General features: G+C 45.3%; 1 protein-coding gene across 5 annotated transcripts in view; it reads right to left on the reverse strand.

The window, feature by feature from the left end:
- The window catches only part of TNN (tenascin N), an 80588-nt gene that overhangs the window by 15561 nt on the left and 37443 nt on the right, over positions 1-27584 (reverse strand). Inside the window, exons 7-16 of one of the 5 annotated variants that reach the window (XM_043486159.1) lie at positions 23962-24225; positions 19731-19994; positions 18810-19073; positions 15499-15762; positions 13515-13778; positions 11823-12086; positions 7468-7731; positions 4624-4754; positions 3487-3619; positions 2455-2606 (exon numbers count right to left, since the gene is read on the reverse strand). In XM_043486159.1, the coding sequence (XP_043342094.1) occupies positions 2455-2606; positions 3487-3619; positions 4624-4754; positions 7468-7731; positions 11823-12086; positions 13515-13778; positions 15499-15762; positions 18810-19073; positions 19731-19994; positions 23962-24225 (2264 nt within the window). The remainder of the gene's footprint in view (positions 1-2454; positions 2607-3486; positions 3620-4623; positions 4755-7467; positions 7732-11822; positions 12087-13514; positions 13779-15498; positions 15763-18809; positions 19074-19730; positions 19995-23961; positions 24226-27584) is intronic. The other 4 variants (XM_043486162.1, XM_043486161.1, XM_043486160.1 and 1 more) reach the window with 4 other exon arrangements.

Raw genomic sequence — 27584 nt, forward strand, 5'->3', positions numbered from 1 at the left:
ATGAAAATACCTTATATTGAACTATTTGGGATAAGAGAAACCACTTGCCAAATAAATCTCAAAGGAGAAAAAAATCTTTGTCTGATTCTAACAACAGAGCTTCATTGTACTCTAGAACTTTTGGTCCTAAATGACTAAATCAGGAGGAAAAAATTAAAATCTCACTTAAATGCCTGTGGAAAGAGCCTCTCATGTAGTTCTTAGGACTTACAAGATGGGAAACAGAAATGGAAATATTTGAGACACTTAAGTGTTCCTTAATAGTCTCCATTCCAGCTTCCCACCCGTAGCCTCAGTTACCTCAGGGCAGAGTTCTGGCTAACCCAAGTTAATCAAATTGTGTTCTTGCTGCCTGAGTGGAAAAGAATTTCCTTTAAAGGATTTGAGAAGCTCAGTTTATAAGGGTAATATACTATGATCATCTTTCAGTGACAGAAGACTTCTGAATCCCCCAAAACATGGAAATTACTAGTAAAAGATTTGGTGGAGAGGTTTGCAGGACTCCACATATTTTCTGGAGTGTAGTGACTTTGAGGAGAACACTACAGAGTCTCAGTTCATGTAGTATCTTCAGGAACCTGGGTGAGAAAACAAGATTTGGGAGGGGATGGGGCGCTGGCAGTGGTGGGAACCCAGAGTTATTTCTGGAACTGACCTCTGTGTTCTGGCAAAGGTCACTTGCATGGGCAAGATATAAAAGGCAAGCTCCTTAAGGTCAGGGATTTTTGTCTATGTGGCCCACTGCTGGTTCATAAGTATACGAAACATTACCTGACACATAGTAGGTACTCAATAAATATTAGTGAAAAAGAATCATGGATACTCCCAGGCAGACAGACCAGCAGCAGGTCTCTTGCAAAAAATTGCCCTAGACACATATCTCTTTGCCTGTGTGAGGCTGGCTTTCAAAAAGGCCACACCAACAGGGACTTCCTTGGAGGTCCATTGGTCAAGACACTGCACTTCCAAAGCAAGAAGCATGGGTTCCATCCCTTATTGGGGAACTAAGATCCCATATGGCATGCAGCATGCCACCATCCACCCCCGAAAACAAACTAACAAACAACAAAAAGAACCACACGGAACTGTACAGACATCCTGCCGATGGGCAACTACAGGGACAGAGGCAGGGAACTGGCTTCAAGCCTAAAGGGACAGAAGCACAGACGTACAATGGTGCTGACAAGAAGCCGCAGGTGCAGCCCAGAGTCTGGTCAGGTGATGGCCTCCCATGTGACACCCGGTTCCATTATTTTTACAAATCAATCAGGAATATCCCCCATCTGATCCATTTCTGCCTTTCAGCCATCAGATGCAGCTGTGTGGATAATAACTTTTCCTCTTTGCTGCTTATCAGATGGTATCATTTCATCTGTGGCTGCTCGAGTGTCTTTGGTTCCTCAGGCCCCTGAGCGAACGTGTAAATGAACACAGTCTGAGCTCTATGAGATCACGCTTTCTCCTTCCCACAGCAAGTGGTGGAAGCACAGCGGGTAAGGCTGCAGGCTGGTTTGGGGCAGTGAGAGCCTCTCGCTGTTCAGGTACAGGGAGAAGAGGGTGAGGAGAGGTGGGAAGATCAGATTGAAAGTCTCAAAAGCAGCTCATCATATAATTAGATCTGCAGATGCAATCAAAGAAGGTACCATGCGGTTTAATGGCCCACAGAGAATAAAACCTCCACACAGATGTGAGATGATCAGAACATTGCAAGTTTCCCTCTTTCAGGGTTTAGCCTTTCGTATCAAAGTTCCAAAAGCCCTGCTTCTGTACTGTGGAGCCAGGATGCAGAGCTTGGACAACAGGCTCAAAAATTCAGAGGACTGAGCCCCCAAAGAGGCCATGTGTTTCCATCTTGGATGACCTGAGATGACCCATTGGGAAAACCAATGACCCAGGAGGCTGCAGTCCAAGAATCTTGTCCCAACTTTGTTATTAACTAATGTGACCGACTCAGTAGACATGAGTTTGAGCAAACTCCAGAGGATGGTGAAGTACAGGGAAGCCTGGCATGCTGCAATCCACGGGGTCACAAAGAGTCGGACATGACTGATCAACTGAACAACATGTGACTTGGTCAGGGCACTTCTCCTTCTGGGCTTCAATCTACCCATTTATAAAGTATGAGCAATAATCTCTCTCATTCTATAGCTTATATGTGAAGGTCATGTTTATGAGTGTGCTTTGCAGAGAGTAAAAATGTAGGCAACTCATGTAAAGAGGCCATTAGCATTAATAGAAGGTGATAAACCCACAAGCCTTCCCAAACATCAACCTGAATTTAACCAAGCCTGCTCTATCCCAGGAATCAAGTACCTCGGGCCCTGTTCTTACAGTGGGGTGGGATCTCTCTGAAACAGCTGCAAGGCACCAAAGCATCTCTCTCCCATGGAGGAAGAAGAAACAGAGTTCTCTGGGCTGAGAAACAAGAACAGCCCAGGGCTCTGTGTGACTCACAATCCAGCCACCTCCGTCTGTGTCCATGTCACAGTACACCTGCAGGGGCCGGCTGGCATCCCCGTGCAGGTAGATGGTGTAGAGGCCACTGGCGACGTTACTGTTCTGCTGAACCTGACTGCAGTCCGAAGGGTGTGGAAAACGGGCACCAACTGGGAACCAAGCAGAAGGACAGCACTGTCAGGAGAAAGGCAAGGGAGGAGGCGAGTGGGGCTAGTCCCCTATTTTAAGATCAGCTTCCCTGGTGGCTCAGAGGTTAAAGCATCTGCCTGCGTCTGCCTGCAATGCGGGAGACCTGCATTAGATCCCTGGGTCGGGAAGATCCCCTGTAGAAGGAAATGGCAACTCACTCCAGTATTCTTGCCTGGAGAATCCCATGGACAGAGGAGCCTGGTGGGCTATAGTCCATGGGATGGCAAAGAATCAGACACAAGTGAGCGACTTCACTTTCACTTTGTTTAGAAATTATTTTGGAACCTCCTACTACTTTGCATCTTCCAACTCTTCACTTACATCTTACTTTTCTCACTCACCCTGCTTGCTCACATCAAACCCCCCCCAAATGTACTAGTGTGTGCTAAATTGCTTCAGTGTCCAACTCTGCGACCCTATGCTCCACAAGCCGCCAGGCTCCTCTGTCTGTGAGATTCCCCAGGCAAGAATACTGGAGTGGGTTGGCCATGCCCTCCTCCAGGAGATCTTTCCAACCCAGGGATTGAACCCACATCTCTTATGTCTCCTGCATCAGCATTTACCACAGGTGCCACCAAATAAGGTCAAGTTCACATCACTTCCTCCTCTGACCAAACCCCCCTCTTCCCCTCCACCAGACAATACTCCACTTCACTCCCTTCCTTCATCTCTTTACCATGGGATGGATTTCTTCTGAATTCATAACCCCATTTCCACTTCCCCTTGTCTAGAGAAATCCAGAGCCCTGTCGCCACTCGCTTTTCCTTGGACCCATTTTCTGCTTTCTCCCATGCTTGTCCTGCATTGCATTCTCGTTCAGAGTGCGTGAGCTCACATTACCTGTGGAAAGGTTGGTAGATACACTCCTGCTCCGGCGATCACCCTTAAAGGCAACTAAGGAGATAGGGAGGGTGACACCCTGCTCAAGGCCTTGCAACTCAAACCTCTGGTCCCCTCTTCCAAGCTGCACCTCCTACCAAACAAAGAAGACAGTAGACATTCACTTATCACCCACAGCACCCTCGGTGTCAACAGCACTCCCTGGTGCTAATGACAGAAGCTCCTTGGGAGGGTAGAGTTTTGTCTTTTTGAGGTCTCAGTAGTAACCCAGAATGCCAGTAGGTTCCATTTTCTCTTCAGGGCTGTGCCATGGAAATTCAGCACTTCCCAGCAATAGCCGGGAACCACCAGCACCTCAAACTGCCACTGGGGGAGCACCCTCAAGGGGAGCACACATGAGGTCTCCTGCCCTCCAGATACAAGCTGGGCAACCAACAACAGCCACTATTGGCAGCAACAGGCTAGCAACACCAAGCTGAGAAAGTAATGGGCAAAGTGTGCTGGCCACTGATATCTGAGGCAGGGAGATAGCTGGGTTTTCAATAACCTTTCTCCCTATGCTTATAATGGCAGCTTTACCACTGAGATAATGAATAAATCAAGGTGCCCTTCCTTTTTTCCTTCCTCCCTTTTTTTCTTCCTTTTCAAGGAAAGAGAATACCAACTTTCCACTGGGACAAGTCACAAAGATATGCTGGCTTTCTAATTCCAGGTAGGAGGTATAACTCTTGAAATAAGGTTAATCAAATTCATTAAATAAATATTTATCGAACACCAACCATGTGCTAAGTTCCAAGCACTTTAGACACAAGGCGAAGCAAAGCAGACAAAAATCCCCTGTCCTTGTGGAGCTGACATTTATTGGGGAAGTTACACGGGACAGATGTGTGGCCAGTGGATACGTGACAGGCAGCTAGGAAGAAGCAGGCATGAAAGTTAGTCCCATAAAATGAGACCACATGTACACTGTTCACAAATGACCAAGTTTAGCTTTCTCCCTTGCATACAGCAAGTGATCAGTAGGGATCAACACATTCATAAGCAGGTTGCCTTGGGACCAGCTATTGAGCTGGTTGGTCCCAGTGAGTTGCTGTACATGGAGGCTGGGGCAGAAGAGAAAAGACGAATGTCCAGTACCTTGACGGTGCCGTCTGGGAACTGGTAGGTCAGAATATAGCCATCGATGTTGGCAGAGGGGGGTGTCCAGGTCAATACCCCACCAGACTGGGTTACAGCAGAAGGACGAAGGTTTTGGGGAGGGTCAATGTCTGTATATAAAACATCAAGTAGTTATTATTACTGAGGTAATGAGAAGAGGTAATTTTTTAAATTTCCGCTTATATTCTCTCCCTACACATTCCCATTTTCTTCTTCCTATCAAGTAAGTAGCAGCCTCCATTCTTCCTTGCCATAAGGTCTTTAGGATCTGTTTTTCTCAAAGTATAAACCCATGGAGGACAAGAGGGTTAAGGGGTGAGTTTCAGAGGGAGTGAACCTGGGCTCCCACTTCCCCAGCAGATCTGCAGAGAGTGGTGGTGGTGGTTTAGTCACTCAGTCATGTCTGACTCTTGTGGCCCCATAAACTGTAGCCCGCCAGGCTGCTCTGTCCATGGGATGGGACTCTCCAGGCCAGAATACTGGAGTGGGTTGCCATTTCCTTTTCCAGGGGCTCTTCCTGACCCAGGGATCAAGCCCAGGTCTCCTGCATTGCAGGCAGATTCTTTACTGACTGAGCCACCAAGGAAGCCACAGAGAGTGCTGTGTATGAGCAACCTCGATCAGCAAAGTCCTGGAGATGGCAGGGCTCCCGAAGGGGCAAGGAAGGACTAAGACCCAATGCAGCATATATGTGTGTGTGTGTATATATATATATATATATATATGTATATATATATATATATATATGATGTGGTAAAAATGGCACTCTGAATTTGGGAGTAGCAGAGGCAAACAGATCTGAAAGGCCCCTGCATACAGAAACCAGGGACACTCAGTAAACACCTGCCCAGAAAGATGACCAAAATACAAGATGGGACCCCATGCCTGGCCTTGGAAAATCACCTGAGACTTCATACACAGCCCTGAGGAAGAAGCATGACTCTAAATTTCCTGAGATTTCCAACTAAGAAACAGAACGGGAACTTATAATAGAAATTAAGTTGGTACAGAAATATAAAGTTCTGTGTCTTAGGTAACTAAGTGTGCAGCTTTAGATGCATACCCTGTACAAAATGGGGAAGCAGGGGAGATGCTTGTACAAAAGAGGAGAGAAAGGGAGACAGGGTAATAGAGATGGAGGAAAAGCAGAGATGTCTTCTCATTCCCACGCACTTCTCCACTCAAACACCAGAGGGAAAGCGTGGGTGCATGTATGCACTGTAGACCAGGAAGACTACATCTCAGCAAAAATTCTAGTCAACACCACAGTAATTGGTCAGACAGCTCACTTTTTTTTTAAAGCAAACAAAATATGAATGGAAATTTCCATTTTGAAAAATCATCATAGAGGGTGACTTTAATTTAGAAGTTTCCAAAAAAGATGTCTCTAGGCTATTTTCTACCCAGTAGCATTTCAGCAGAGAACTGAAACGCAGTATTTTAATAGAAATCAGGCAGCTGTTGTTTCGAATTAGGATGTTTTGACAAATTTTGAGTTTCTGTAATATCAGCGTGGTGTGGCTTTCTAAAGCATAACATCTGGTCTGGATTTTATTCCATCCATCACGCAGAAAAACTGAATTTCCTAGTTTCAGAATCAAAGGAAAACCTTAACTATGTAAATATCTTGAGCTGGCTTCTGCCACCCCTTTGACTGCCCACCCATCCCCAGGTTATGAACCTGAGATGTCTGTCTTAGTTATTTCTACATTTCTACGAAGTAGAAAGATTAAATATTTTTGTCTTTAAAAATGGGGAGGGGGCTTCTCTGGTGATTCGGTGGTTAAGACTCTGAGCTTCCACTACAGGGGGTGCAGGTTTGATCCCTGGTCAGGGAACTAAGATCTCACACACTGCACAGCGCAGCCAAAAAAAAAAAAATGTTTTTAATGGGGAAAGTGACACAAAGAGAAGATAAAGAAGAAAGAGAGAGAGAGAGGAATGGAGGAAAGAGGAAGAGGGAGGGAGACTGGGGGTGGGGGGAGACGGGGGATGGAGGAAGGGAGGGAGGGGAAGAAGGAAGGAGGAAGATGCTGACTGCCCCAAGACAGAAGTCCTGGGTATCAGGGAGCCTTGGGTGTGGAAAAGAATTTTTCTTTCTACACACCTTTGTTTAGTTTGAAAATTTTCACTATAAGCGCGTATTACTTTTTTATTAAAAACGTCTGTTAACTGTAACTGATAAATATAATGAATACATTCAAGGCACCTCTCATTTCAGTGGCCACACATGGTAATACTGTGGCCACACGGGATGACCAGGCTCTGCCCAGACTGTCTAAAAAGACCCCAGGACATCAGGGTGGGCTGCGTGATCCTGTCAGGTCCCTGTGAGGCCTCATCTCCACAATGCTCAGTGAGACCAGGGGTCTCATCACGCACATAAAATACAGGCAGTCCAGGCCCCTTTACTGGCCAACTGGAGAGGGACAGTGGGAGAAGGAAGATGCTCCACCACTGCCCCCAATGTGGAGATGGAAGCAGAAAAGGCTCCTCGCCTCCCTCTTCCCCAAACTGGAGCTGAGGCCCAGCCAAGTTCTCAGGTCAGGACGGACAGCCTGGGAGCTGGGCTGGGTGAAGGGGGTGTGAGGGAGGCTCCCTTCCACACAGCCACCTGAAAGAGTCACACAGTCTTCCTTCACACCACTTCCTTCCTAAACTGTCTGTCAAGGTATTACTTCAGAAAGGTGAAAAGGGAAGCACTCTGAAGAATGCCCTCAGGGGCAACACTGTGTTCCCTGCCCCTCTCCTCAGACTAGATGTGGAGGAAGGCTATCTCCTGTTAGGTGTGAAGGGCTCCATGTCCCCCACCCCCCACAGTACCTGTCAGGGCCTTGGTGTCAGCCTTCCTGCTCTCCCGGTCCTCCTTCTGGGCCCACACGTGGACCGTGTACTCCACACCTGGCCTCAGGCCCGTCAGGACGGTGCTGCTCTGCTCCTTCCCCACCGGAACCTCGATGGTGTCTCCATCAGCAGAGGTGTAGCGCACCAGGTACCTGTCGATGACGGCCTGCACCGGGTCCCAGGAGACGGTGGCCGTGTTCTCCGTCACCTGATCGTTCACCAGGTTTTTGGGGCTGTCAATTTCTTTTTAAAAAGGAAATGCTGAATTTTACGGCCTAAGGAACACATCACCATTCATGATACTTTTATTAACAATACAATTCCATTGAAAACATTCTTCCAGGGGAAACAAACCACTGGGAAAATGTTATATTAAAACTGAAAGGAATTTGATCTTCTCCAAGTGCATCGACATGGAAACTTTTTGTTCTTCTAGTTCCCATAAAAATAAAAATAAAAATCTCCTGTGCAACAAGACAAGCGACCCAAATGGCAGGTGAAGGGACCTCTTTTGCTATTTCCATGGTATATAGCTATTTCGTTTCACAGAATTTTAGAGCTGAGAAGTTACACCTTTCAAACTTCTTCCCTTTCATAAAAGGAGAGGAGAAGGGAGATCTAGAGAAATGAAAAGACTTGGCCAAGATCCTGCTGTTTTCTTGCATTAAAACTTGGACTCTGGGGACTCCCCTTGTGGTTGAGACTCTGTATTGCCAATTCAGGGGGCATGGGTTTGATCCCTGGTCGGAGAGCTGGGATCCCACATGCTGTGTGGCATGGCCTAAAGATAAACAAACAAAGAAACAAACAAACAAAAAACTAGACAAAAAACCTAGAGCCTCTTCCTCCTGAATTGTGAGCCCTTTCACCTTCTCAAGGACTTTGCTCCCTTTCATCTGCCCTTTCTCACCTGCACCTTCAGTCTCTCCCCGCCTCCCGTCATTCCCAGACAAACAAGCTCTAGGCTCTCCCATCCCTCTGCTCCCCTTAACTGACAGACTTCTCAGGAGAACCCGCCTGTATATCCCACCTCCTGTTCACTCCTCAGCTCAGTGAAGTTTCACATTTCTACAGCACATCACTATAACTGCTGGTCTAGGTCACCAACAACCTCATCTTGCCAAATTCAACGGACACCTGTCATCCTCACCTTGCTCGACCTTTGAGCGGCATTTGGTAGAGCTGAGCCACTGCCCCTGTCTCAAGACACTCTCAGCCCTTGGCTTTCATGACTATACACTCCACTGGGTTTCTCTTAAGTGCCTCCTCCTCTTTGATTTCCATCAGCAACCTGGAAACATAGGGGAACCTGAGGGGCCCTCTCTTCCTCTCTGCCTACAGGTGATCTCAGCCATATCCGCAGCTTTATTAATATTCTAATCATTTACTTAGGGCTGTGTCAGGTCTTAGCCACAGTATGTGGGACCTTCGCTGAAGCAAGCAGGATCTTTTGTTGTGGCACGTGGGTCTTCTAGTTGAGGCACTCAGTAGCTGCCCCCCAGCATGTGAAATCTCAATTCCCTGACTAGGGATCAAACCTGCATCCCCTGCATTGGAAGGTGGATTCTCAACCCTGGACCACCAGGGAAGTCCCTCCACAGCTTTAAACTCCAGCCAGATGCTCACAGATCCCCAGTGCCTATCAATCCTGAGTCCCTGACTTGTATCTACAAGAGCATATCCACCACAGCACCTAGCATGTATTAAACACTCAATAAATACTTGTGGAATCAATAAATAAGTCTCTTAGTTAAGCAAGAAATCCCATGAGTACCTCAAGCTTAAGCATTTAAAAGTCTTAATGTTCCTCCTCAGATCTGTTTATTGCTCAGAAGATGCCCCAAGTCAGAAACAGATGTCATACTTGGTTCCTCACTTTCTTCCTGCTCCACATCTCATCCATCAACAAAAACTGTCACTGATGCCTCCAAAATATGTGCCCTGATGTCCTCCTTTCTCATCCCTATTGCCATCATACTTGTCCATCTCTCCCTACCAACTTGACTAATCTTCCCCCTTCTACTCCTGTCATCTCTCCCATTTATTCTCCTCACTGTGGCCTGAATAACCTTTTAAAAATGAATATTGCCTCATGCCATTCTTCTCCTGATAGAATAGCATGCCCCCTCTTTGAGGTACTGTGTGGTCCTATATGACCTGACCTTTCCCCCTGCCCCCATCATCTCATGCCACTTTCTCTCCCCACCTCTATGCTCCAGCAAAAACAGCCTCCTTTCAAGTTCTTCAACCATCTCATGCTATTCCAAATCAGGGCCACACACTTGTTCTTCCCTCTGCCCAAGATGGCTAGTTTTCCCCAACCCCTCTTCTGCCCTTCCTCTACAAGCACGCTGCCCAAGAGATCTCTCTGCAATGATGGGAATAGTCTAGAATCTATACGTTAGTCACATGTGGCTACTGACCATTGGAAATGTGGCTAGTGCAACTGAGGAAATCATTTTTAAATTCAATTCAGTTCAGTTCAATTGTTCAGTCGTGTCCGACTCTTTGCGACCCCATGGACTGCAGCACACCAGGCTTTCCTGTCCATCACCAACTCCCGGAGCCTGCTCAAACTCATGTCCATTGAGTCAGTGAAACCATCCAACCATCTCATCCTCTGTCGTCCCCTTCTCCTGCCGCCTTCAATCTTTCCCAGCATCAGGGTCTTTTCCAACAAGTCAATTCTTCACATCAGGTGGCCAAAGTATTGAAGTTTCAGCTTCAACATCAGTCCTTCCAATGAATATTCAGGACTGACTTCCTTTAGGATTGATTGATCTCTTCGCAGTCCAAGGGACTCTCAAGAGTCTTCTCCAACACCACAGTTCAAAAGCATCAATTCTTCAGCGCTCAGCTTTCTTTATGGTCCAACTCTCACATCCATACATGACTACTGGAAAAACCTTAGCTTTGACTAGATGGACCTTTGTCAGCGAAATAATGTCTCTGCTTTCCAATATGCTGTCTAGGTTGGTCACAGCTTTTCTTTCAAGGAGAAAGTAATTTTTAAATTACTGTTAATTAATTAAAATTTAAATAGCCACATGTTGCTAGTGGCCACTGTACTGGATGGCACAATATAACAGAACTGTAAGCTGGACACATGGCCACCAAGCTAAAGACTCCATTTCCCAGCTCTCCTTGTGGTGAGGGACACTGTATCTTGGGTCTAGCCGGGGAAATGTGAGGAGTGACATGTGCAGGGCAGGCATCTCTTCCCTTTCCCATGCCCCTTTCCACTGGCTGGAGTGAGGATGGGTAATGACCATGTATTGGATTGGCCAAGAAGTTCATTTGGGTTTTTCTGGGAAAACTCCCTGGGAATGGCTGAGCAACAATACGGAAGGAGCCTGGGTATCCTGAACCACGGAGCTATCATATCAGCCTTGGCACCTTACACTCTGACCATTCCACAAGAGAGAAGTAAGCTTCCTTCTTGTTTAAGTCACTGTTACTTGGTTGTTTCTGTCAATCTGCATCTTTTTTTAAATTTTTTAATTGGAGGATAATTGCTTCACAATGTTGCATTGGTTTCTGCAGGACATCAACATGAATCAGCCATAGGTATACATATGTTCCCTCCCTCTTGAACCTTCCTTCCTCTTCCCATCCCATCCCACCCCTCTAGGTTGCCACAGTGTACCAGGTTGAGCTTCCTGTGTTATCTACTACTCCCCCATTTCATCCCTGCCCTGTTATTCTCTACACCTATACCATGTTCATCCCCTTCATAAAACTTATAATTTATAGTTATAAATGCATTTGCTTGTTGACTATCTGTCTTTCCCACTGGACTTCAAGACAGTAGGAATCATATATATTTTGTTCACTGCTATATCCCAGGCCTGGCACTTAGAAAATGTTCATTAAAATTTAGCTGCATGTTGAAATGAACACTGAACTTCAACTGCCAAAAGTTCCTTTAATCTAAACACCACCTATTAAGTAAAAAATAAAATCAAATAGCTTGCTACAAAACAGTACTTTAATGCAGTGGTTTTAAGAATTTTATATTGGCTCTATCTTATTCCCTATAATTTCCTATAGCTGAGAAGCATCGTCATTAAAAACACAGGCTTTGAAAAACAGTTTAAGACATTCATGGGATTGCTCAGTACGGAGCCCATTATTATGCTTTGTTATTTCTTTAGGTGAATGGAGTTTGTTGTTGTTGTTTTTTCTTTCTTTTTCTTTTTTTTTTCTGTAAACTCCTAAAATAATCCACAGTCCCTGAGGACATGGGCCACAAAAGCAGCATTGCCCTAATTCAGCAGCAGTAGATCGGCCCACAGTGAAAAACCCTAGTTTGCTTTTCTTGTCCCTCCTGTTACCTGTAGCTGCCTTAGTGTCGGCCTTCCTGCTCTCCCGGTCCTCCTTCTGGGCCCACACATGGACTGTGTACTCCACGCCTGGCCTCAGACCCGTCAGGACGGTGCTGCTCTGCTCCTTCCCCACCGGAACCTCTCTGGTGTCTCCGTCAGCAGAGGTGTAGCGCACCAGGTACCTGTCGATGACGGCCTGCACCGGGTCCCAGGAGACGGTGGCCGTGTTCTCTGTCACCTGCTTGGTCACCAGGTTTTTGGGGCTGTCAATGTCTGAAAAGAAAATAACAATCAATATGCATAATTAATAGGCCACAGAGTGCAGAAAATCACAGCCACCTTGCTTGGGATGACACCCTTTCATGTTTTGCGGGGTTTCCATCTTGCATGCTCTAACTGCATCATGGATATACGTCTTCTCTCCCCATAAAGACTTTGACTCCTCAAGGAGAAAGCACAGTAGACCGAAACCTGAGCGTCTATACTACTACCTCTACCAAGAGTTTAGCAAGACAAATTTCTTTATTTATTCAATAAGCATATGTCAAATGCCCACTATATACAAGGCTTGGGACTAGACAGTTTGCAGGGTTCAGTTGAAGAAGACATGGTCTCTGCTCACAAGCAGCTAAAAATTTTGTTTCTAGCATCATGTCAACAAAGACCTCTTAGTTCATATAAGATGATTCTACCAGCTCGATGCAAATATAAGCCCCCAGAGGAAGCGAGCTATATTCTACTCCCATGGGGTTCCCACTGCCTAGAGGGAACAGGGCCCATGGAAAATGCTCAATATATGTTGTTAAATGAATCAGCAAAATTAAAATCCAGTTTTAATATGCTTTAGCACATCATAGATTCACTTGTAATGCTGATTTGCTGGCTAAATCACAGTACAGAAATATAATCATACATGTCTTTCACAATAAGGTAAGAATACAACCTAGAAGTTATACCTGAAAATAACACAATATTGTAAATCAACTATAGAAAGTCCAGATATAAACCCACGCACATGTGTGCATGTGCTAAGTCACTTCAGCCATGTCTGACTCTGCGACCCCATGGACTGTAGCCCACGAGGCTCCTCTGTCCATGGGATCCTCCAGGCAAGAATACTGGAGTGGCTTGCCTTGCCATTCTACAGGGGGTCTTCCCTACCCAAGGGTCGAACCTGTGGCTCCTGCATTGCGGGTGGGTTCTTTACCACGGAGCCAACCGGGAAGCCAGAACATAACATAGAAATTACCCTTATCCTCAAATGACTCATTATAGTAAAGCAAACCACGTACAGCTACTCACTTTGGTAGATGTAAAGTCTACTTTTTGAAGTTGAGTTTTGAACACATAACAGTTAATATTCATGGCATTTGATTTTCATTTTCTGTTTCCAATCACAAACTCAACAGGAGAGCCTCAATACTGAACAGAAGACTCACACACTCAGAAGAAGCACTGGCAGGACCTGACCATCAGTCATGGCAGACTTGTAGCTTGGAGGCTGCCAAGTGGCCCTGACTTGTAAAGAAACCAGCTAAAGGGAAATGAGAGATGGAATATGCAGTACATTATGATGGAACACCATCCTGCTCTTCCATAAATCATCAGCTCTGCCAGTTTTCAGTTCAGGAAGCCAAAACTAGATGAGGCATAGCCTTAGCATGACAGGCCTTACATTCCCGAAGAACAGTGCGCTGTTACCTGTAGGGGCCTTGGTGTCGGCCTTCCTGCTCTCCCGGTCCCCCTTCTGGGCCCACACGTGGACCGTGTACTCCACGCCTGGCCTCAGGCCCGTCAGGATGGTGCTGCTCTGCTCCTTCCCCACCGGAATCTCCCTGGCGTCTCCGTCAGCAGAGGTGTAGCGCACCAGGTACCTGTCGATGACGGCCTGCACCGGGTCCCAGGAGATGGTGGCCGTGTTCTCCGTCACCTGCTCAGTCACCAGGTTTTGGGGGCTGTCAATGTCTGAAAGGTAAAGTACACTATTAGCAAGCACCAGAGAGTGAGACCATGTTCCTTGGGGTGAGGCAATCTCCATTGTTATGGTTTTCCTGTCTCCTATGTGGATTTTAAGTTGTTTCATGGACATAGGTCTTCTCACCACTCTTGGATCCTCAAGGAGGCGGCATAGGATAGCAGAATGGGCACTGGATCCAGAGTCAGAAGAGCTCCATTCCAATCCCAGCCAGAGAGGCAGAGCAGAGGACCATGAGGAGCGGCCATGGGCTGGAGCCAGCAGACCTGGGCTCTAGGTCCAGCTCAGTCATCAGCCAGCAGCGGCCCTGCACAACTCTGCCACCTCTGGCTGGGTCTCCATCCCTCATTTGTAAAATGTGGGCCTTGCCAAATAGATTTTAAGGTACCATAATATTCCATGAATATTCCATGAATCATCAGCTAACTTTGTGGCTTGTCAAAATCATTTATGTCTCTGTATTTGAGGTTTCTCAACTGTAAAATGGGGATATTGATTCCTGCTCTACCCATCTCAATGAATTCCTCTGAGTACCAATGAAATGAAGACTATAATTCTCATTCATTGCTGGTAGGAATGTAAAATAATGCCACTGCTCTGGAAACAATTTGGCAGCTCCTCAAACAGTTAAACATAGAGTTACCATATGACCCAGGAATTCCACTCCCAGGTATATAGCCAAATGAACTGACAACACATGCCCACACAAAAATTCATTCATAAATGCTCACAGCATCATTATTCACCATAGCCCCAAAGTGGAAACAACCCAAATGCTCATCAGCTGACAAATGGATAAACAAAATGAATTAGATCCATATAACGAAATATTATTTGGCAATAAAATGTATGAACACAAGCTATAACATGGATGAACCTTGAAAATATTATGCTTAGTGAATGAAGTCAGCCAGAAAAGGCCACATATTCTATGAATCTATTTATATGAAATGTACAGAATAAGGAAATCTCTACAGACAGAAAGTATGTAGTTTCCTAAGGGTGGAGGAAGCAGTGCTGGGGAATAACTGCTAATGTCTGGGGTTTGTTTTAGGAGTGATGAAAATTTTCTGAATTAGACAGTGGTGATGGCTGCACAATTCTGCATATACTAAAAACCACTGAATCACACACACTATAAAAAGGTGGATTTTATAGTATGTAAATTATAACTGAATAAGTCTGGACTTAAAAAATGAGAAACAGAGATGAGAAAGAGCTTTAAAAATTATGAACCATTACTGTTTAAAAGTGCAACCTTAGGATCCTCAGAATGGAGTACACAGCAATCAAAAGAGAATTGATCCACTAAGAAAGCAATAAGACTTCCTTGTCCTGAAGAGATTACAGCACAAGTCATTTTCCTAAAGTACATGTGAGCCTAACATGTGGCTTATTTCTTTCCTTTCAAGAAGGAATATTTAATGATTGATCACAAAGTAAATACACAGTTGGAAGGACAGTGGATGGATAAAACCAATCACCATTTATCTTTGCAAGATCAAAGTATGAGGCCAAATGTGAGCCCCTTATTTTGATGTAATGTGTAAAAAGGAAGTGAGGGATGGTGTGTGCTTTGGCAGAAGTCTACTCTCCTGCTCTTCCAGAAAACATCAATTCTGCCACTGTCAGTTTAGGAATACAAAACTTGACCAGCCATTGACTTTAGCATCTCAGGGCTTACATTTCTAAAGAGCAATGCTCCCTTACCTGTCGGGGCCTTGGTGTCAGCCTTCCTGCTCTCCTGGTCCCCCTTCTGGGCCCACACGTGGACTGTGTACTCCACGCCTGGCCTCAGGCCCGTCAGGACGGTGCTGCTCTGCTCCTTCCCCACCGGAACCTCTCTGGTGTCTCCATCAGCAGAGGTGTAGCGCACCAGGTACCTGTCGATGACGGCCTGCACCGGGTCCCAGGAGACGGTGGCCGTGTTCTCCGTCACCTGCTCAGTCACCAGGTTTTTGGGGCTGTCAATGTCTGAAAGGAAGATGCTAATCAATAAACACCATTCACAGAGTGAGATCTTGGGGCCATGTTGCTTGGGGTGGGATAGTTTCCCATTCTCATAATTTTCCTATCTCATAACAGTTTTCAGTTGTTTCACAGACATAGATCTCTTTATACATCCAGACTTGAGGATTTTCGAGGAGGAAGCACAGAACAGCAGAATGAGCAGTAGACCCAGTCAGGAGAGCTGTGACCCTGGACAACCTGGCTGTCTCTGGCTGGGCCTCAGTTTCGTGATCTGTAAATCTTGCCTTCAGGTTGGATGGACTCAGGTTCCTTTGAGCCCTACTGGTCCATGCATGCATCTAATCTCATAAATTATTAACTTGCTTTGTGACCCTTGGCAAGTCACTTCACTTCTCTGCATCTGTAACATGGGGGTGTTCAATAGTTATTGTACATCTCTCCAGGGTAGCTCTGAAAACCAAGACCAACAAATGTCATGTAGAAAGGGGCCTTGAATATATTATGGTTATCAGTGTTTACAGGAAAAAAAAGGCACAGGGAGATAACATGAGTACATATTCTGTAGAGCTGGGTATCATAGGACTTAATAACGTGCCCTTTATGACAGTTTCTGGCACAGAGTGCATGTCCAGTGACCACAAGCTATTTTAAATGATAGCAGTTTGTTGATATTTTATGAATGTACAAGATTATATTCCTCCATACTACACATAGGTAATGTATTCAAAAATGTATTCACCAAGAGAACAACACCACTCCTCTGTTCCAAATACAGGCATACCTAGTTTTATTGTGCTTCTCTTTATTGTGCATCATAGATATTACACTTTTCACAAATTGAAAGTCTGTGGCAATCCTGCACACAGCAAGTTTATTGGCACCATTTTGCATTTGCCAACAGCATTTGCTGACTCTATGTCTCTGTGCCACATTTTAGTAATTCTCATAATATTTCAAACTTTTTCATTCTTATTATATTGGTTTTGGTGATCTGTGATGAGTGATCTTCAATGGCACTACAATTTGCTGAAGGCTCACATATGATGAGCATTTTTAGCAAAAAAGTATTTTTAATTAAAGTATATACATTTTTGAGGCACTATGCTATCGTACATTTCACAGACTACAGTGCAGTGTAAATGTAACTTTTATATGCACTGGGAAGCAAAAAATTCATGTGACTTTCTTTATTCTGATGTTCACTTTATTGCAGTAATGTGGAAACAAACACAATATTTTAGAGATATGCCTATAGTTGATTGCAAAAGCCATTACCCTAAGGTCTTATCATAGACTGACAATCATATGTTCAAGTGGGACCACTCTTATCTCGGCTTAGGCTTGACCCCAAGAAAATCAGTATCTACATTCCAACCTGAGGGCCCAAAGCCAAGGTGGGTGCAACAGTTTTGTGGCCTTTGATTGATCAGCCAACTACAGACTATGAATGAGGTTGGAGAGCACAAAGAGGTGGGACTTAGAGAGTGGATTTCTTCGAAAAGAGTTACATGGACAGTCCCACGGGTGAGGGCCAAGCCTCAAGTAAGCAGTTGCAATAGGATCCCTTACTGACCTGCACAGGTATACTCTAGAGCAAAAGTTCTCAACCAGGGGTGATCAGCAATGTCTCGGTTCAGTGTGGGATAGGGAGGCTCCTGGCCCCAAATGGGTGGAGGTCAGCGATGTTGCTAAACATGCTACAGTGCACAAGACAGACCCCTGCAACCAAGAATTATCAATAGCGCCCAGGTTGAGAAAACATGACCAAAGCATGGGGAACATCATGGGCTGGTATCTGACCTGTGCACAGAATATTTGAGATGTGAAAAAATGGCTGGTTGCCTTGCTGCAAAGAAAGGAGACACTGCAGCATTGGGAAAACAACAACAACAACAACATATATCTGGTTGCGTGGGCAAAGGGTGCATGTGTGTTCCACATGGACCAGAAGTGGACCAAGGCAAGGATAGCCCACCCAGGATTACTATAGAAGCTATCAAAGGGAATCACCCAGAGGCATGAAGAGACCCCACCAGAAGGGCAGTGGTGGGCACCCCCAGATGGATGAGCAGAGGAAGAGGAGTGGGAGACCAGTAAGAGAGGTACAGGTGTCCACAGATCACTCCAGGGAAAGAGCCGAGGGAAGAGGACAGACGAGCTGTCTCTGAAGAGCCCAAGGAAGTGTTCCATGAAGGAAAGGTTTTAATCCTTGTTGGGCACCATGGCAGACTCAAGCCAGCTGGGACTGTTACTGTCAAGTGAGATCTCTCATCTCTCCTCCTGCTGACCCCTTAACTCCCACACACTAAACATTAATGGGTCAGAAAGTCTAGCCAGCACTCTGGAAGAACAGTGCTTGAAGAACGGAGGAGAAATATAAGAGAAGCCAAGCACGCCCCTTTCTGTGACAGGCAGTCCGCCCATAAATGGCCCAAGCTGATGGAGAAGAGCAGGTTTAACTTTCAGTAAAGTATGTACAATTACTTGGATGCAGACATCTTAATTACTAAAATGAAACATATTGGGGGCTTAAAGTGATCTAGACATTTGCTTATTTTGAACTAATAAATACACCATCATTTCTGCCAAAAATGCTCATCCAAAGGGCAGAAACAAAAATAAGCACCATGGAAAGGCTTTAAACTGGTGAGGAAGGAAGAAATTTGGTTTTGGATGAACCCATCCCTCAGCATGATCATTATTTGTGCTTTCTTTATATTAATTCCTTATGAAGGGGAAGGCTTTGGGTTTGTTAACAACAAACCAATGTTAAGGCTTTGTTAACAACAAAGCAAGCTCACAGACAGAGAACAAAGGATCATGAGCAGGAATGTCAATGTTGAAAGCCTAAACTTTGGTCTTTAACCAAGCAGGACAAGCTACACATTCTAAGAGAAGCCACGCCATGGAAGAAAGAGGTACACAATTCTCTATGCGAGGATACCAGCCTACTCATCCTTAAGCCTCTCTTTCTGTTAAGGTGAGAGAAGAAAACCAACCTAGACAGACCATGAGCTTAGCGGAGACAGTGACGATACATGCTCCATTACCTGTAGGGGCCTTGGTGTCGGCCTTCCTGCTCTCCTGGTCCCCCTTCTGGGCCCACACGTGGACCGTGTACTCCACGCCTGGCCTCAGGCCCGTCAGGACAGTGCTGCTCTGCTCCTTCCCTACCGGAACCTCCCTGCTGTCTCCGTCAGCAGAGGTGTAGTGCACCAGGTACCTGTCGATGACGGCCTGCACCGGGTCCCAGGAGACGGTGGCCGTGTTCTCCGTCACCTGCTCGGTCACCAGGTTTTGGGGGCTGTCAATTTCTTTAAGAAAACATTTGGGAAAGACTAAGCCTTGAAGCAACATAAGAGATACTCATCACCCCATCACAGAGATTTTTTATCTCCTAGAGCCCTCTTAGCACAAGACAATGGCTTTCCCATCCCGGATTCCCTGGTGGGAGTCAAGGGAGAAAGTAGCCCTTAATTCTCCACATCAAAGGACTGCTCATTATAAAGCTAACATACTTCCTTAGCTTCCAACTCTCTAAAATGTGAGAGGAACAATGTCTTCTTAGCAACATTATGGCAAATCAAAACAATCCATTAAGTATCTGGCATGATTTCAGGGTATCTAATTTACCATTTTATCAGGGGCTACTTCCCAAGCAATCATTCTAGAAGTACTATCATAATCATTGCAATGACCAGATCCTATCAGTATCTTGACGGAGTCTGCTAAAAACACAGCCACTGCACAACTTTCCTTCTGTCTTCCAGTCGGTTGAGGGGCTCCATGAGTAGCTGTCACTGTCAGGAAGGGCAGCACGATGAGATCACCACTAGAACTCACTGTCTTCTTTGAGCCTTCAGTCTCTTCTTTGCAAAGTCTCTCAACTCAAGACACATCTTTGCCTACCATGCACACCCAAATCCACACCCTCAAACTTCAATCCGCATTGACCATCTTTCTCTTATTACCTGTTGGGGCCTTGGTGTCAGCCTTCCTGCTCTCCCGGTTCCCCTTCTCAGCCCACACGTGGACTGTGTACTCCACGCCTGGCCTCAGGCCCATCAGGACGGTGCTGGTCTGCTCCTTCCCCACCAGAACCTCCCTGCTGTCTCCATCAGCAGAGGTGTAGCGCACCAGGTACCTGTCGATGTCAGCCTGCACCGGGTCCCAGGAGACGGTGGCCGTGTTCTCCGTCACCTGATTAGTCACCAGGTTCTGGGGGCTGTCAATTTCTTTAAGAGATGAAAAAGTGTGCCATTTGCCAACTCGCTAATTTGTGAAAGGCCAGCATACAAACAACCAAAATGATGACCTCAACAAATTTCAGAGTGTGTTAAATGCCAATAGTTGGGATAACTTAAGGGTTTAATTAAGCAAGTGGTCTGAAATTTCCCAGAAAGAGCCATTTGCATTTAATGAAAAGTAAGGTTTACAGACAAAGCCTATATTGAGTTTCAACTCTATAAACTTTTCTCTACAAGTTGCCTTTGGAGAGAAAGAATTCGTCTTCATATACACATTTCTCCATTACCCTGGATTTATCTTTTAGTTCCTGACTCCTTATACTGGAAAGCAGTTATACTTCAATAAATCTTTGCATCAGATCTAATATTTTCTTTTGGAAGAAAAATATCTAATAAGTAGAAGCTGTCAGTTCTTTCCATATAAAACATTATGTCTGAGGCCAGAGAACTGGGAGACTTTTAAAGTGAATGTATTTGATGTCTAGGCGGATAAAAATAATCCTACTTGTCTGAGCTTCTATGCAGTTAAACTGAGTTGAAACCTGGGTTCCACTATTTCCTGGTTGCCAACTTAGAACAAACTGTACAACTTAAGTCTTGGTCTCCTTATCTCTACAAAGAAGGAAATATCAGTACCTACCTCTGTATTATGATGAATGGTAAATGAGATATTGCATAGTAAATCTTAAATATGAGCTCTTTGCTATTATGAATGTCACTTAAGGTACGAAATATCACTTTCTCCTCAAAACATAAACCCTTAAAAAGTCAAAAATCTACGGAATCGGGTGTAATGATTAGCATGCCTTTACTCTCCTGTTTCAAAGACCACCTCCTTGAAAGGCTGAGCTTTCTGTGACAACAGCTTTATTTCAGACCTGCACACCATGACATGCCAGTGGGGCCAGGCCAGCTCGGTGGGATACGCAGACAAGGGGGAACATGCCAGAAGCAGCACAGGGGCTCGGAATGTACCAGCAGCTGACATGAAAGGACAGACAATTTATCCTGGGATTCTGAGCTGGCTTCTCTGTCCCAGCCTTATCTTTCCACACTCCACCCCTCTCACAGACCTACCCACCATAAACACCACTAAAGATAACATTACCAAGATAAGCTGATGTTAAGACATGACAGAAACCCAGCCTTTAAGATATTCCCACACCTGTATTGTTCAGTCGCTCAGTCGTGTCTGGCTCTTGGGGACCCCATGGACTGCAGCACGCCAGGCTCCCGTCCTCCGCTGCATGTGCTGCTCCCACTGTGAACAGCCGCCCACCCTTCTAGACTCTTCAGGTGGCACCTCCTCCTGAGGGCTGCCATGACCCCTCCCACCCCTAACTTTTTTCAGATTCCCATAGTTTCAGGGTTAACACAACATAAGTCACTGCACTTTATCTTTTTCACTTCTCTTGTCTACCCAGAGGACTGTGAACAGCATATGAGCGCAAACCACGTCTTTTACCTTTGGACCCCCGGAGCCCGGCTCTGTGCCTGACACCCCCAGCAGTACCACACCAGTGGTGGCCTCTAATCTGTGGTACTTATTCACACCACCCTCACCTGTGAGCAGGGAAACCTCTTCTTTATTACAACCTTCACTGTCTTAAAAAAAGTTGACCTAGGGACTTCCCTGGTGGTCCAGTGGTTAAGAATCCACCTGCCAATGCAGGGGACATGGGTTCAATCCTTGCTCTGGGGAGATCCCACATGCTGCAGGGAAACGAAGCCTGTGCACCACAACTCCTTGAGCCCATGAGCCTAGAGCCTGAGCTCCTCAACCAGAGAGGTCACCTCAACGAGAAGCCCGTGCACCACAACTAGAGTAGCCCCTCTGGCCCCACTCGCCACAACTAGAGAAAACCCATGCACAGCAAGGAAGATCCAGCACTGTCAAAAATAAATAATAAATAAATGTTTTCTTAAAAGGTTGACCCACACATTCTATTCACAACACCCAAAACCCTGGTAAATGGAAGGCCAGGTGTAATATAACCCAGGATCTGGTAATCTACAGTCAGTCCAGCGGCCAAATCTGACCCACTGCCTAATTACATAAATCAAGTGTTATTAGAACACAGTCATGCCAGTTCATCTCCACACTGTCTATGGCTGTTTTCTCATTTCAGTGGCAGAGTTGAGTAGCTGCACCAGAGACTGTGTGGTCCCCAAAGCTGAAAATATTTACTATCTGGCCTTCTGCAGAAGGTTTTCTGACCCTGACTTTAAACAAATATAGATCTCACCACCCTTACTGCCAACTGCTTCTTCCCCAGGAGGAGACAAAAACCACATGGCCTCAGGAGGCTATGGACCATGAAATGCTTCCAGGTCAAATGCAGACTAACATTTCTGGGCACTGAATGTTTCTGTCTTCTCAAAATGTATATGTCGACGATCTAACCCCTCATTTGATGGTATTTCGAGGAGGGACCCTTGGGAGGGAATGAGCTTTAGACAGAATCATAAGGATGGGGCACCCACGGTGGGATTAATGTCTTTCTGAGAAAAAGAGACCAGAATCTCTCCTCTCCAGCATGTAAAGAAGAAGGAAGCATCTGTAAGTCGAGAAGAGGGCCCTCACCAATAAATGAATCAACTGGCACCCAGATCATGGGAATTTCCAGGCTCCAGAACCAAAGGAAATAAGGTTCTGTTGTTTAAGCCAACCAGCCCATGGTGTTTTGCTATAGCAGCCTGAACAGACTAAGACACATTTCAAGAAAGAAGCACGACTATGATTTATGTAGCATTCTCTATGTCAGGTAGGGGCTTCCCTTGTAGCTCAATTGGTAAAGAATCTGCCTGCAATGCAGGAGACCTGGGTTCAATTTCTGGATCAGGAAGATCCCCTAGAGAAGGAAATGGCAACCCACTCCATTATTCTTGCCTGGAGAATCCCATGAACAGAGGAGCCTGGAGGGCTACAGTCCATGCAGTCCCAAAGAGTCGGACACAACTTAGCAACTAAACCACCACCACCTCTATGTCAGGTACTTACATGGATTAATTCATGCAATCCTCACATTAACCCAGTGATGTAGACAGTCACATGCCCCATTTAATAGAGAAGAATCTGAGGAACGGAAGTGAAATAACTTGCCCCAAATCACTCAGCTAATAAATGGTAGAGCTGAGATTAAAACTTGGAGAGTCAAGCTTCTGAAACCATATTCCTAACTGATTATCAGCTTCTCTAAGCATCTTGACACTAAGAGACTGTCCAAAACAGAAGTTTATCAATAGGTGAATACTTTTCTAGGATTCCTGTCACATGTGTGGGACGTCAGTGGACTCCAGGATTAGGCTTCTCTGAATTCAAAGTCGGAGCCAGAGGAGGGTTTAAGCAGAAGGAATGTCTGGGATATACATTCCTATGCAGCCTCGGGACACCTGCAGGCCCCAGCCAAGCAGAATGACGGGATGGAGTAAGGAAGCCCTTACAGTTTCTGAAAGCATAAAGCTAGAATTGGTACATTTGGTAAATGTTGACTCAGGAGGCAAACCGTTTTCATGGTCTGAAAGAGAGCTCCAGATTACATACACAGTGCCCGTGCAGTCACTGCAAGCTGAGATAAGCATTCAAATTCACTGTCAGCCAAATGTTTTGAGTTTTCACATCAAAAAAAAAAAAAAAAATGAAAATTAGAAAGTATTCCTCTGCTCTGAGGGAGTTGCACGTGGAATTTCAACCCATGTAAGTATGACCCTCTGATTCAAATTAAAAGGATGGTCTCTTTTGTTTGAGGTTAAAAGGGGGGGAAAAAATTCATAATTATGCAATTTAAAATTGCTTTGGCAACCCCCTGCCCCACACCTGCAAACAAAAGAGCTGGTGCTAGGTGGGATTCGGTCTCCTAATTCAAGAATCAATCTTCTCCCTGCCATGAGGAAGTCTGTTTGTTTAGAGATGGGAGAGAATAAGAATGAGAGACGACTCCCCTTCTCCTGTTACCTGTGAGGGCCGTGGTGTCCGCCTTCTTGCTCTCCTGGCTGCCCCTCTCAGCCCACACGTAGACTTCATAGGCCTCCCCTGGCTTCAGACCTGTCAGGACAGTGCTGTTCTGCTCCCCGGGCACCGCGGTGTCCTTCGTCTCCCCGTCAGCGGAGATGTAGCGCACCATGTACTTATCAATGACCGCCCGGACTGGGTCCCAGGAGACCGCCACTGTGTCTTCTGTCACTCGGCCAGTGACCACGTTGGTTGGACTATCGATATCTTCAAAAACATAACACAAGAAAGAAAACTTAGAGGAGACCTCTAGCTGGTCAAGGTCACAAATGTTTCAAGATTGCATTCTTCTGGGTGCAAGACTCTCCATCATCTATGACAGGGGACAGCTGACCTCTGCTTGAACCCTAAGCTGAAAAAAGTCTTCCTGATGGACGTCCACTTTCAGACCACTGAACACATTAGAGAAAGTTCTTCCAAGTGTGGCCACCTGAAGTGGCTATTCCTTCAAGTATGTCTACCCTTGGTGGGCATGTAGAACACATCTAATTCCTCTTCCCAGAGACCATTCAGCAGACCCCATAGACTGTAGCCTGCCAGGCTCCTCTGTCCATGGGGATTCTCCAGGCAAGAATACTGGAGTGGATTGCCATGCCCTCCTCCAGGGGATCTTCCCAACTCAGGGTCTCCAGCACTTCAGGTGGATTCTTTACCATCGGAGTCACCAGGGAGGCCGGGTCTCTTTCTGCTGCTGCTGCTGCTGCTAAGTCACTTCAGTCGTGTCCGACTCTGTGCGACCCCACAGACGTCAGCCCACCAGGCTCCCCTGTCCCTGGGATTCTCCAGGCAAGAACACTGGAGTGTGTTGCCATTTCCTTCTCCAATGCAGGAAAGTGAAAAGTGAAAGTGAAGTCGCTCAGTCGGGTCCGATTCTTAGCAACCCCATGGACCGCAGCCTACCAAGCTCCTCTGTCCATGGGATTTTCCAGGCAAGAGTACTGGAGTGGGGTGCCATTGCCTTCTCCAGGTCTCTTCCTACTTCTCCCCTAATCGAAACAGTTTCACCTCTCTAAGTTATGCACTTGTCAATTAAAATCTATTATATCATATTATAAACTTATATTACCAACTTCCCACTTAATTTCTAGACTTGGCATTTACATCTAGACATGTTCTTGTCTTTCCCTTTTCATAGAAAAATTCCCAGAACTCAGTTCATTCATTCAACAATTCACTGAGCATCCATTCCATACCATGGAATGTAATGGCTCTCAGGAATCACCAATTAACAGGACAGTCAAAAATCCCTCTTCATGTAGACTTCATATTCTAGAAGGACTAACCCAGAATGAAATGTCAGACACTTTACCCTCAATAACAGCCTCAGCCCAGAGCCTCAGAAAATTCCTGTTTTTTTTTCATACTTGTCCCAGTTACCCCAGGGGTTTTCAACCTTTGTCAACCAAGGACACCTACTAAGTACCACCACCAGAGGGTCTACTTCAGAAGGTCTGAGATATACCCTGACATCTCTATTTAAAAAACAGATACGCAAAACTGCACAGGTGATTCTGATGTACATCAAAGGTTGAGGACCTCCACATTAAACCACATCTTCCCAATTTTTGCATATCATACATGTCCTGGACCCACCATTTATCCCCATTATATCTCATCTTACAGATTCCATTTATAATTTAGTCTTTCATCCAAGATGCCCACTTTCCTTTCAAGGTTTTTACCATTTGCAAACTTAATAAGTGATTCATCTGAGTGCACCCATCAAGGTCACTGATAAAGATGCTTGCCCCAAGACCCTGCCTTACATATAGATTGGTATCCTTCTGGGTGAAGACACACAGAAAGGATATCTAAGCACTTTTCTTCTTCCTCATCCTGCTCTAGTTCTCTTGGCCAAGGATTTTCCAGCAGAGAAGTTACAACTTTACATAGCTCTGTACTTTGACATCAGCTACAATGCACTTTTCTTGAGCACAGTGGCTGTGTTTTGTGTGCAAGGAAATGAAATACGTTCTATCACCAGAGACAGTGCATATTTTATGTAATAAATCAACTGCCATTTATTGACCACATATTAAGTGCCAGGTGCTTTTAATTCATGACTTTATCAGACCTCATAGTAACAACATAAGGCATATACCAGGTTCTCCATGTACTAGTTTGCAAAATTAATAACGGTTACCATTTTGAGATCACTAATTAAATGCAAGACTCAGAGAGATTAGATAAATTGCCCAAACTACACAGACAGTAAATGGTAGACCCTGACTCCTTCTGTAAACAATCACTGAGTGTCTGCTTGGAGCCAGAGACTCAGCAGTGTTATGAGTTAAATTGTGTCACCTGATCAAAAAGATAAGTCTAGGTACTAAACCCCAGCACCTCAAAATGTGACCTTATTTAGAGGGCTAGAGATACAGGGTTAAAATGAGGTCATTAGGGTAGTGCAACCGATCCTTATAAAAGGGGGAAATTTGGACACAGACACATACAAATGGAAGACAAGATGAAGACACTCAAGGAGGAGACAGGCATGTGAATGTGCATCCCAGTGTTCACCGCAGCACTGCTCACGACAGCTAAGACATGGAAGCAGCCTAAAGGCCCATCAACAGAGGAACGGGGAAAGAAGATATATATTAATATGTATCCACACACACACACGACGGAACACGACTCGGCCATTAAAAAGAATGAAATAATGCCAGTTGCAGCAACATGGATGAACCTAGAGAATGACTTCTCAGTAAGTCAGAGAAAGAGAAATAGCATATGATATCCCTTATATAATGGAATCTTTAAAAGTTGTGATACAGATGAACTTATTTACAAAACAAAAACAGATTCCCAGACTTAGAAAGCAAACTTATGGTTGCCAGAGGGGTGGTTGGGGGGAATGGATGGTTAGGGAGTTTGGGATGGACATGGACACAACTGCTATATTTAAAATGGATAACCAACAAGGACCTACTGTATAGTACAAGGAACTCTGCTCAATGTCATGTGGCAGCCTGAACGGGAAGAGAGTTTGGGGGAGAATGGATACATGTATGTGTACAGCTGAGTCCCTCTGCTGTCCCCCTGAAACTATCACAATATTGTTGATAGGCTATACTCCAATACAAACAAAAAAGTTAAAACAAAACAAAACAAAACACAAAGGATTACCAACAAACCCCAGAGGCTGGAAGGGACAAGAAAGGATCCTCCCCTTGAGCTGTCAGAGAGAATGTGGCCCTGCTGACACCTTGATTTCAGACTTCCAGCCTCCACAACCTTGAGAGCCTCCACAGCCAACTTCCACACTCAATTTCTGCTTTAAGCCACCCAGTTTTTGATACTTGGTTATAGCATCCCTGGGAAACTAATATAAGCAATAAAGAGAATAAAGACCCCCTACTAGGGAGCTTACATTCTCTTGGAAGAGCCAGACAATAAACAAGTAGGGATAGTGTTAAGAAGCCCGACAGGGCAAGGTAAAGGAATTAGAAAGTGAGAGAAAAAAGATACTTGGGATTTTAGAAGGAAGGCCAGTGAGAAGGTAACATCTGAGCAAAGAGCAGAGTGAAATGAATTTGGCCATGGACAATCTGGGGGACCTCATT

This window comes from Cervus canadensis, chromosome 13 (assembly GCF_019320065.1).
Source record: "Cervus canadensis isolate Bull #8, Minnesota chromosome 13, ASM1932006v1, whole genome shotgun sequence".
In the NCBI taxonomy this organism is placed as follows: Eukaryota; Metazoa; Chordata; class Mammalia; order Artiodactyla; family Cervidae; genus Cervus; species Cervus canadensis.